Source organism: Carassius gibelio, chromosome B11 (assembly GCF_023724105.1).
Source record: "Carassius gibelio isolate Cgi1373 ecotype wild population from Czech Republic chromosome B11, carGib1.2-hapl.c, whole genome shotgun sequence".
NCBI classification, from domain to species: domain Eukaryota; kingdom Metazoa; phylum Chordata; class Actinopteri; order Cypriniformes; family Cyprinidae; genus Carassius; species Carassius gibelio.
In genome coordinates this window covers 5616078-5627759 of record NC_068406.1, presented here as the reverse complement: position 1 = coordinate 5627759, position 11682 = coordinate 5616078, and the positions used below count along the sequence as shown (strand labels likewise).

The 11682-nt window shown below is 44.1% G+C and overlaps 1 protein-coding gene across 1 annotated transcript; it reads right to left on the bottom strand.

The window, feature by feature from the left end:
• Window positions 1-6688: 6688 nt before the first annotated feature.
• LOC127968063 (histamine H1 receptor-like) lies at window positions 6689-10853 on the bottom strand. The gene is made up of 2 exons (XM_052568938.1): window positions 10691-10853; window positions 6689-9215 (listed from the first exon to the last, which is right to left on the bottom strand). The coding sequence occupies exon 2, from the start codon at window positions 9170-9172 to the stop codon at window positions 7565-7567; it is 1608 nt and encodes a 535-aa protein (XP_052424898.1). The 5' UTR covers window positions 9173-9215; window positions 10691-10853; the 3' UTR covers window positions 6689-7564.
• Between the last annotated feature and the right edge of the window lie 829 nt (window positions 10854-11682).

Here is an 11682-nt window from a genome sequence, read left to right as displayed (position 1 = left end):
CATCTTAAAAAAAAAACTTTCTAACCTTAGTCGGTGTTAGCATAAGCTTTTCTGATAAATGTTGTAAAGCATCATATCACCCCGCTGAGGAAATGTTGTAAAATAACGTTAACCGGTCGCTTAAACGGTTTAGATGGGTGTCACATCCTCTTGTGCGGCTTTAATGTCCAATAATAATAATAATAATAATAATAATAATAATAATAACAAAGGCATTAGGGTGCCAAAACCATCGAATAAAAGGCAAAAACCCAAAACAAAAGGAAAACACAAACTAAAGACAAGAAAATACTGACAAAAAACTTAGAAACGCTGTTCCCTTTTCATTGTAAGTGCATTAGATGAATCAGTTGATGTGTCAGGTTCTGTGCAAAGCAGAAGGGCGATAGTGAACTAGCCAGAAAATCCCGACTGGTAAATATACAGTTTACTACTGTTTCAGCACGACACCTTCACTAAAGCCCTGAGCTCCTGAATCACTCGAGATGAGAATCAGTCCTACAGTTTCGAGTCTGTCCTGGGATGTCCTGCATGCACAGTCCTTGATCGAGCCAGGATTATGATTTAAAACTCGCAGAATAAGCTTTGCATACACATCTATCCATTTAAATTGTGCGCAGAGTAATGCATTTGCAATGGAAGACTGTCAGTCAGGTACTGTGAGTGGCATCACAAATGAACAATACAAATATAAAACTCTAGGTGTGTCAAAATGTATGCATAACTTATAAACCTTTCTCATTTTACCATGCAAACCAATGCTATGTCAAATTGTTGAGCTCTAAATATCTCATCATGATTGTGATAACAGACCTGGCAACTGTCCCATGATATCTGCACAATTACCAGAAAGGCTCATGATGTATCCATAAACCAAATAACTTTACTAATGTTTCATATTGTAATTAACATTCCATATTTTTTTTTATCATTAAAACCGTATTCAATTACCGCAATTTTAGCGACTCACATGTGTCAGGGATCTGCAAGAAATGGGACCCAAATGCAGAATGAGCAGACAAGGGTATTTTATTAACAAGACAGAGACTGGAACAGCTGGGGAATTTGCAGTGAAACAGTTCAAACAGATGGGCTGGGCAGACAACAATACGGGCAGGAGGGATGACCACTGAGACAGTCCAAGATGACCACAGGCCCAAGCACAGAGTAGGCAGCTCCAGAGGAAAGGCCAGGTAGACACAGGAAACTCGTAGCTTCAAGTGAAACTGCAACGTCACCAGACTAGTCGCCAGGTAGAGACTCACAAGACCAGAGACTTGACACGTGAGAGAGGTGAGCTGCTTCCAGGCAGTGGGGTACAGTGGTCAGGAAATCCGAGTGGGGCCAAGACAGGACAATACACAAAAACAAGACTCAAAACGACACAGACAATTGAAGACAAAATTAGAACAAAGCAAAAGAAAACCAAAAGCTATAATCCAAGAGTAAGAACAAAACTCAATCCAAAACTGGAATCACTTAAGCAAGAATAAATGAAAGTTTAAATCGAATGAGAAACAAAACTAGATTAGAATACACAAAAATACTTCCTTTTCTTTTAAACTAGACAAAGCTAAAGACCAAAAAGGATATAAACAACTAGATAAGAGATCAAAATAATTATCACGCTCAAAGGGATAAATTCTAGGCCAAGAGATGGGTAAACACCAAAAACGAACCAGCAGAGACACAAGGAAAGAAACCCCAATATATAGGAAAGTACACATGAGGATCAGGTGAAAACAATCAAGCAGACAAGGGCTAAACAAGGGGGCGTGACCAGGGGTAACAAGGAGGTGGGACAAGGGGAGAACGTGGCAGACACAAACAAAGACAGAGCCATGTGCTTAGACACAAAACAAACAAAGAAACATGGAACAGAGACAAGATGGACAGGGCTGTCAGGGCAGGATCCTGACAGTACCCTCCCCCTAATGGACGCCCCCAGGCGTCCACACTGGGCAAAACAGTACAGGGAGGTACCAACTGGGGGGGTGGGTTGGGTACAAAGCTTGGAACTCCAGGGCAGCCAGGAACCCTAAGGGGTGGGACTGGGAGGGAGGAAAATAATCCTGGGGAATAGTTTGAGGACCAGGGAGGTTCTGGCTTATGGGATCCAGAAGGACTAGCTAAAGGGGTGGATGGGATAGGGTTCTTGGTGGTCCTTCTAGGGAGGTGGACTTGTTTTACTGGAGGAGCCTTGGAGGTAGCCTTTATGGCCTCTGGGGCCAACTCTTGATGCATGAAGTGCCTTGGGACAAACTCAGGTGCCATGACCACAGGAGCAGAGAGGGTGCATCCTTGGGGAAATAATTCTGGAGATGCAAGAATGGATTCCGATACGGACTTGGAAGCACTCTCCAGGGCTTCGGAGACAGCCATTGGGCTGGACTCTGGCGTGCCCTCCTGGGCTGTGAGGACAGACACTGGGCTGGACTCTGACGGGCCCTCCTGGGCTGTAAGGACAGACACTGGGCTGGACTCTGACGGGCCCTCCTGGGCTGTAAGGACAGACACTGGGCTGGACTCTGACGGGCCCTCCTGGGCTGTAAGGACAGACACTGGGCTGGACTCTGACGGGCCCTCCTGGGCTGTAAGGACAGACACGGGGCTGGACTCTGACGGGCCCTCCTGGGCTGCAGTGATGGACTCTAGAGGCTCCTGGACTGGCGCAGACTCTGGGGCTGGCATAGACACTGGATTGGGCTCAGAGGTTGGAGCCGACATGGGCTCAGGGGGTGCCATCTCAACAACAAGCTCTGGGAACATGACATGACTTATACGATTGCCCCTCTTGGGCATGACAGGATTAACCGGTGGTTCAGGTGAAGTTACATAGACAGTCACAGATTCCTTCTCTAGGGAAGAGACAACTGGTGAAGTGGGCAGCTTAGGGTGTGGTTCCACCAGGTTACATACTTCGGGGACCACTGGATATTGGACCACCTGACTAGGGTCCGCCTGGATAACAGGACTAGGGACATTCTGAATCTGGTCTTCCAAGACCACTGGAGGTAGGGCATCCGGACTTGAGAAATCCTGGACCTCTGGACCTGGGGTCTCATGGCTAAGGCCCTCCTGGACCAAAGGACTAGCAACCTCCTGGGAGGGAATGTCAAACTGCACAACACCAGCTCTCATTTGATTTGGCTTCTGGGGGCACAGCAGTGGGTTATCAGCTGCCTCTGAATTGACTGCATTTAACTTAACCGCCTTTATTATGGTTGCTGACTTGGCCACCTTTGGGATGAAAGGCTCAGTCTCTACTAGCTTGGAAACAGCAGGATCTGACTTGATTGGCTCTGGAATGCCTGTGGCAGGCTGGATTAGCTCTGGAATAACTGGAGCAGACTTGACTGACTCTGGGACAGATGCAGAATGCTGGGCTGCGCTCTTCCTTCTTGCCCTATGCTTCTTTGGAGTCAGAAGATGATCTGGGACTTGACTCGGCGAGGGTAAGAGAGCGGGTTGGTCCTTGCAATCTGGCTCTGGAATGACTGGAGAAGACTGGACAGACTTGGGGATTGGTTCCAGACTGTATACCTCTGGACCCACGGAATACAGGACCAACTGAGTCTGGTCTTTCTGGACCAATGTGTTAGAGCTCTCCTGACACTGGTCCTCCTCGACCACTGGAGGAACCATAAAAATCAGGTCCTTTGGAACCACTGGACTCTGGGGCACCTGACTAGGACCCTCCCAGGTCAATGGACTGGCAAACTCTGGGCTCAGGCCCTCTTGGCGCAGTGTGCTTGGGATCTCTGAAAGAAGAGCATTTGGCTGCACAATGGGTGCCCTCCTCTTACGTCTTTGAGGGCTCAAATGTGCACAACTGGCAGCTTCTGGGGTGACTTCAACACTTCGAATCAACTCTGGACTGACTGGCGTGGGCACGACCGGCTCTGGCGTGGGCACGACCGGCTCTGGCGTGGGCACGACCGGCTCTGGCGTGGGCACGACCGGCTCTGGCGCTGCAAGGGCAGATTCAACCGGCTCTGCAACGGATGCGGCGTTCTGGGCAGCTCTCTTCCTCCTCGTTCTACGCTTCAACGTAGGAGATGGGATAGGGTCTTGAATTTGACTCAACGTGGGAGGGAAGGTGGCATGGTCCCTGCAGACTGACTCTGGGGGTGTAAGAATCTGCCAGTCCTTGCGATGGTGCAAATATTTAGAAAAGGTCCAATAATCTATGCCTCTTAGTTGCTCCATCTCCCATTGTGGTAGGGGATCATCCAAGCAGAGATTAAAAGCCTCCTTTAGAGTAGAGTCCGGATACTCCAAGCCCCTTGCCATGGTCCAGAAAAACTGGGCGAATGAAACAACCTCCTGGCCCTGCTGGCGGAGCGATGCCACTGCCTGTTGGAGTGCCAGTCTCCCCTTAGCGGTACTGGGAGGAACAATACGGATGCTCATTGCTGGGTCCCGAGTGTGGCTGGTTCGTTCTGTCAGGGATCTGCAAGAAATGGGACCCAAATGCAGAATGAGCAGACAAGGGTATTTTATTAACAAGACAGAGACTGGAACAGCTGGGGAATTTGCAGTGAAACAGTTCAAACAGATGGGCTGGGCAGACAACAATACGGGCAGGAGGGATGACCACTGAGACAGTCCAAGATGACCACAGGCCCAAGCACAGAGTAGGCAGCTCCAGAGGAAAGGCCAGGTAGACACAGGAAACTCGTAGCTTCAAGTGAAACTGCAACGTCACCAGACTAGTCGCCAGGTAGAGACTCACAAGACCAGAGACTTGACACGTGAGAGAGGTGAGCTGCTTCCAGGCAGTGGGGTACAGTGGTCAGGAAATCCGAGTGGGGCCAAGACAGGACAATACACAAAAACAAGACTCAAAACGACACAGACAATTGAAGACAAAATTAGAACAAAGCAAAAGAAAACCAAAAGCTATAATCCAAGAGTAAGAACAAAACTCAATCCAAAACTGGAATCACTTAAGCAAGAATAAATGAAAGTTTAAATCGAATGAGAAACAAAACTAGATTAGAATACACAAAAATACTTCCTTTTCTTTTAAACTAGACAAAGCTAAAGACCAAAAAGGATATAAACAACTAGATAAGAGATCAAAATAATTATCACGCTCAAAGGGATAAATTCTAGGCCAAGAGATGGGTAAACACCAAAAACGAACCAGCAGAGACACAAGGAAAGAAACACCAATATATAGGAAAGTACACATGAGGATCAGGAGAAAACAATCAAGCAGATAAGGGCTAAACAAGGGGGCGTGACCAGGGGTAACAAGGAAGTGGGACAAGGGGAGAACGTGGCAGACACAAACAAAGACAGAGCCATGTGCTTAGACACAAAACAAACAAAGAAACATGGAACAGAGACAAGATGGACAGGGCTGTCAGGGCAGGATCCTGACAACATGTGCACAGCACAGAGTTTTGAGTCACAACACGATGGAAATGCTGGGACGTTTTAAAAGAGTGCTAAGGGAATTATTCAAATTAATATATGAATGGATTAGTTTTATGAATATGTACCTCTGAAGGTTCGACTGTCTTCAGAAATGATTCAGTATTTTGTTTTCATCATGTAATATCTAAAGGCAGTGCTCTTAATGAATTAATAAATGATAATATGTATTTTATCTGCTTCATAAATCATTATATCTGAAATGTTTAAATGTGTAGAATCCACATCAACTTTTTTTTACATCAACCCGTCAAAATTTACAGCAGGGTATGCACATTTGGTCAGTTTTTGTCCAGACAGAAACTGTAGACAGGCTGAATGTAAATATAAGTCTCTTTCTGACAGCAGGTGGCGCTTATAGAAAAGCTGAATTACAGCTGTTTCCCGTAAACAGTGGACAAATCAGTGATTATCATTTTGACTTATCGATCTAGAAAATCACAACTTTTAATTTCCCGTTGGCCTTACTACACGATGTAACTATGAAAATGAAGAAACTTTGGTAATTTTTGAGCGCGATGCTAACGGTCTAATCAGATTCAATCATGCTAATGCTAAGCTAAGCTAAAAGTGCTACCGCCAGACCCAGAGATTTGCTGAATGGATTCGAAAACAAGTAAAACTCGTCTGTTTAACTCTAGGGAGTTGGAAAATGAGCCTGTTTTCAAAAATAGTGGAGTGTTCCTTTAAACTATTTATGTATGTATTTGTTTGTTTGTATGCAAAAAATAAAATAATAATAAATAATATAACAAAACCATTTTATAGTTGCCATGCAAACCAATGGTTTTCAAAATGTGAGTCATCTTTACTTACATGTTAACTTTACCTTGAATAAGTTCAGTTGATTGGAATTGAATTTATATTAAATAGTTCCTGCTTTCAAGGTCATTCTGAAAATGCTTGATTATCATACACCCAGAATTTCAATGTTCAACTGTTTGCATGTGGCATCTTTCAGCTCTCATTGTGCATTCACCTGTCACCAAACTCATATTTGGGTTCAGTTCATATGAATAACATTTACATTAAATAGTTCCTCATTTCCCATTTACTTTAGACTTTCTACAGGTCCATCACAAAAAGGGCATGCATCGGAAATGCTGAAATTAAAGGACATTCGCCAAATATGCATCTCAGTTTATTTTGAATGGCACTTTTGTTCTACCAATTCCATGGTTTCATAGAAAGGGACAGGCACTAATTGAAAGCTAATAATTCAAACTGTTGAAGAAAAATAGAATTGAATGGGACTAATTATTCCACTTTCATGCTGCCTCAGAAATCTGTCTAAAGTCATTTTGTGAGGTGCCTTCAAATGCAAACACTGCCTGCAAAGTCATTGCCTGATAAGGCCAGCTACGCAACGAGCCAGCTGCCTACGCTTTCAGACGCAGACATAATGTCTCAAATGTTTTGAAGATATAATTATGTGTCTTAATGTTTTAATGAGTCTCATTAGATGTTACAGTTTATATCATTGTTACTCCAATTATAATTTTTATTTTTAAAAACAATGATCAGATCATCCAGGAGCTCCACGTATACATACAATTTGTGCATAGTATGCATACACCACTGCTTCTTTTTAAAACTTCAAGGCCATTCTGAAAATGCTTGATTATCATACACCCAGAATTTCGATGCTCAACTGAAGCTGTTTGCATGTAGGATTTTCCATCTCTTTACGGACCGCTTTAACCAAACTAATATTTGATTAAACCGCCTGTAAAATATATATACTCACCACACCTGCTATGTAAACATAATCAACGGCAGAGGGCATTACACATACCAAACCAAAACTGTACTGACTGTACATCACCCTCAATAGCAAAGTTTCATGAATTATTATTTAAGTTGCTACTATACCATGATTACATCAGATCTACGTGCCAAAGTACGCAAAACACTCAGAATAAGTCCATCATATAATCTGACGCAGATTGCAGACGTGACAAACTGACATCCAGCAATTAATAAAAAACTGCTCTGTATGTACAAGATGCTGAAAAACAACACAAGCATGGTATATTCACAGAACTGCAAACGTATCACAAGAAACGCTTCAGAAAACACCAATGGAGCAGGTGTGCTGACAGTTTTTCACCTCTCCTGAACTCTATCTATCGATATGAAATATCTTTTTGAACACCCTTTTGAAGTTCTCATTGCACAGCGGGTATATGAAGGGATTCAGGGTGGAGTTGATGTACCCTAGCCAAATTGTGAACATATGAAGGTCATGATGCACACAGGTCTCACACAAGGCCATGACCATGAAGGTGAGGAAGTATGGGATCCAGCACACCATGAAGACACCGATGATAAAGCCAAGCTGCCTGGCGGCTTTCCGCTCCTTCCGGATGCGCATGCTGTGGATGCTCTGCTTGGACTGTTCGCAGAGCTTCTGCCATGTTTGTTTGGCGAGGAGCGTGTTGGTGGCGTCCAGCGGAGGGCTGTTCTCAGCCCAGGGCGACGGCGGGGACGGCGGAGCGCTGTGATTGCTTAGAATCGTGGCGTAATTGTGAACATCCACAGTCGGTGCGCTCTCACACATGTTGCCAACAGAGTTTGGCACTAACACGTTACAGTCGTTTGCATTCATGAACGCTTTGGGCTGAGCGTTGTTCTCGGACTGCAGGAAGGCGAGAGGTAACGGAGGGCCTTCTGCGACAGTTTCCCCATCTTCGCTCTGAAACGAGACCTCGCTCTTTCTCATGCGTTTCGACAGACTAAACATTGCTTTGGCCTTGTAACAACTCTTCCTTTTTGTCTCGGAGGCAGCGTCCTCGTTATTGTCCCTCGAGCTGTAAGGCTGCTCCAGACTGTACTGATCCAGCAGGCCCTCGTTTTGAGAGAACGCCTGCGAAGCCAGACTCTCTCTCTCCGAGGCTTTGGTTATCTGCAGCTGCATGCCGTTATGTAACGTGACGTCTGCTTCGGTTTTCACCATCGGACCGGCAAAGTTCTCCCACTCTCTGTAATGATCGCGGACTGCGATGAAAATCTGCGAGTAGAACAGAAGCATGAGGAAGGAGGGAATGTAGAAGTTGAGGATGGCGGTCAGAACTTTGAACCAGGTCACGAAGCGGAAGTCCGTGTCACACTGGTTCTCCAGCTCTGGCTTCCTGTCGACTCGTGCAAACATCCGCCAGCCCAGGATGGGAACGATCCAGGTCATGGAGAGCAGCCACGCGCTACAAATCAGCAGCGTCGCTCTTCCCCGTGTGCGATACTTTAGGTACTGTAAGGGGTGGCGTACGGAGCGGTACCTGTCCAAGCAAAGGATAAACAAGCTGAAAATGGAGGCCGTGCTCGCCACATAGTCCATGACCAGCCAGAACTGGCAAATAAGGCGACCCAGTTTCCACTCGTCCTCAAGAAGGTAGACCAGATTCAAGGGCATGACTGTCGCCCCCACAATGAGATCCGCTATTGAGAGACTAACGATGTACAGGTTCCCCACCGTGTGTAAAGTCCGTTCCTTTCTCACGGCAAAAAGCACCAGCAGGTTCATGATGACCGTCAGAAGCGACAGTGTGCCGAGCAGAACCCCCAGCACCACATTGTTCATGTGATGGTGGAACGGAGCGGACGCATTCGAAAGACTCGTGACGTTGGGTTCGAGGTGTTCTTGAAGAATAATTTTCCCGTTCGTCGCAGTGAGTATCGTAGTCGTCTCCATTGGGCACACATCACATGATGTTAAAGTTGTGAGAAAGCACATAGTGACTTTGGGTTTTCAAATTCATATCCACATAATGGAGTATCTGAAAAACAAAACCAGAGAGAATGCATCATGTTGAGTTTGTATCGTGTGCTTATTGATGTGTGACTCACTGCGCTGAATGAATGGAGACATCCGTATTTCCGGCGCACTCAGTCCACATGTCTGAAATGTCATGTTCTTACGACAGCACAGACGCAAGCAGTCGCTGGGACCATGTTCAGAAAATATGTGAGACACACATTGTCTGGTTGCTAAGAGAGATGGTTTCTATCCATGCTTCACCATTAATAAAGCCCTAGACCTTAACAAACCCTTGGCTGCGTCTGTCTTGACTCGGGTTAGATCTCTCATTGAGAGTTCTGCTTGTCTCTTTTATTTATTTTTTTGACACTTGATTTGAGATATGTGAAATTTGGATGAGAAAAGAAAGTGTGCAACCATAATACGTAATGTGACACATGTAGATGCCTTGTAACATTGTCTTTAAAGCTCTTATAATTGTTTCCCTGTCGTTTCAAAGCCTATGACTTTGTTTCTTCCATGGAACACAAGAGGAGAAATTCAGCAGAATTCCCAAGCCATAAAATAGGATTGAATACTTGGATAAATGATATGACTTAAGAAGGTATTCTGCTGAATAAATCAAGTGTTGGTAAGTGACAAAATTATGGCAGAATGTCATAAATGCTCACTTTAATCTGAATCAAACACTTATGCTACAAGTTAATATTCGCACCACAGTTTAACATAAATACAATACTGTTCACAGATGTGTGTTTTTGAGCACAAGCCTTATACCTGAACACCTCATGACACAAGGCAGGTCATCAGTCATGCTGTTACTCTCATGTTGTGTGCTGTCTAAAGAAGTCGCGTGAGGAAACACTGTTAAAGCATTATCTTACATCACACAGGAAAAGTAGACCAAACTAAAGCAATGGTCTGATAATGCTTTTTTTTTTTCTTGTCTTGTCTTTTTTCTCTCCATTTTTTTTGTATAAACACAAAGACTGAAGCCACACATACACTGGCACCAAATATTTATGCATTTCTGTAAACCTGAGAGCTTTAAGGTTTACAGCGTTGCTCTAGGGTTATGTACATTCTCCAAACATCATTTGTAACGATTTCTCGACGCGTTAGAGTTGATCGAAACCCCAGGCTAGTGATGCGCTCACCGATGCGCACCGCTTAAAACTTAAAAGCATTCATCGTTTTCTGAAGAGTTGTGCATAATTGTGCTCTCATCATTTACTGACATGCCGATATGCACCCTTTTTTAAAATGTGATAAATCTCAGCGAGAGGCAAGCGATGCACGCTCTTCACGGAGGGTGCTTCGGTGGACACCTGTGGAATGCTCGTCATCTGTGCGTGAAGTGCGCGCTGTCTGTCCATCAGTCACGAGAGCAAACATTAGTCACTTTTACATAACTGATGTAGTGATTCTCTTCTGTGACATAATTTAGCTCTAAATGTGATTAGATTGTAATCATAAGCAGGAATGGAAACTTACCCTTCCGGCTCGCAGTATATTCCCGGCAGGAATCTGTCTCCACAGATCTGATGTTCACTTCGAGTGAACCGGAGGCTGACTGACGATTTACTGCTCTGAAGAGTCTCAGGAGGGTCTCATGAATGTCTCATGGTCGGACACACACACAGAGAGAGAGAGAGAAGGAAGGAGAGAGAGAAATCCAGTTTTCAAATACTATGTTTGTTTTTTTTTGTTTGTTTTTTTTAACAATGGCTTTTGTATGGCCATTTAATTCAATATTTACCTAATTCGTTTTCCTATATGTTAACTTTTTTTTTTTTCTTTCAATTGGAAATAGGATAAATTATGACAAAATATGAATAACATCCCTCTGGGATAATTTGGCAGTAAAAAAAAAAAAAAAAATGTACATCTAATAATGCACAAGTGTGTTTTATCCCCTAAATAAATAGCATATAAAGCATATAAAGCATATATAGCATATAAAGCCATGTACTGTAACTGTGAAATAATGACACTTCATGGCTCGTAGTGTTCCTTTGGGAGCTTCTGCTCAATGAATGAACGTTTATCCTGATATGAGACCTACATTTTCTTTATGAAAAAAAAAAAGAGTAATTTCTGACCATAATACTATAATACAGTAATGTGGCTGAAGCTCAGGGTCTTTCCTAAACAACAGAAAATCCAGGCGATGAAGGAGGACACGTCTCGCTGGCCATCAGTCTGTGTTCGGAGCACAGCTTGTGTTAGCAGCAGTGCCAGGGCTAATGAACTGGATGTGTGTCTTGAATCAAAATGTCTCATCTGTCACACATACTTGTGTCTTGATTGTACAACCTTCATTCAAGAGCCAGAGACTGGCAGGTAACTACCTCTTCTATGTGTTATAGAAATAGAACCTTATAACAAGTCAGTGAACAAATAACACTCCAGATTGTGTGTGTTATTAAGAGCATACTACAGCCATAATAATGAGCTCTGATGCTTATTCACATCTAAGAGAGAGT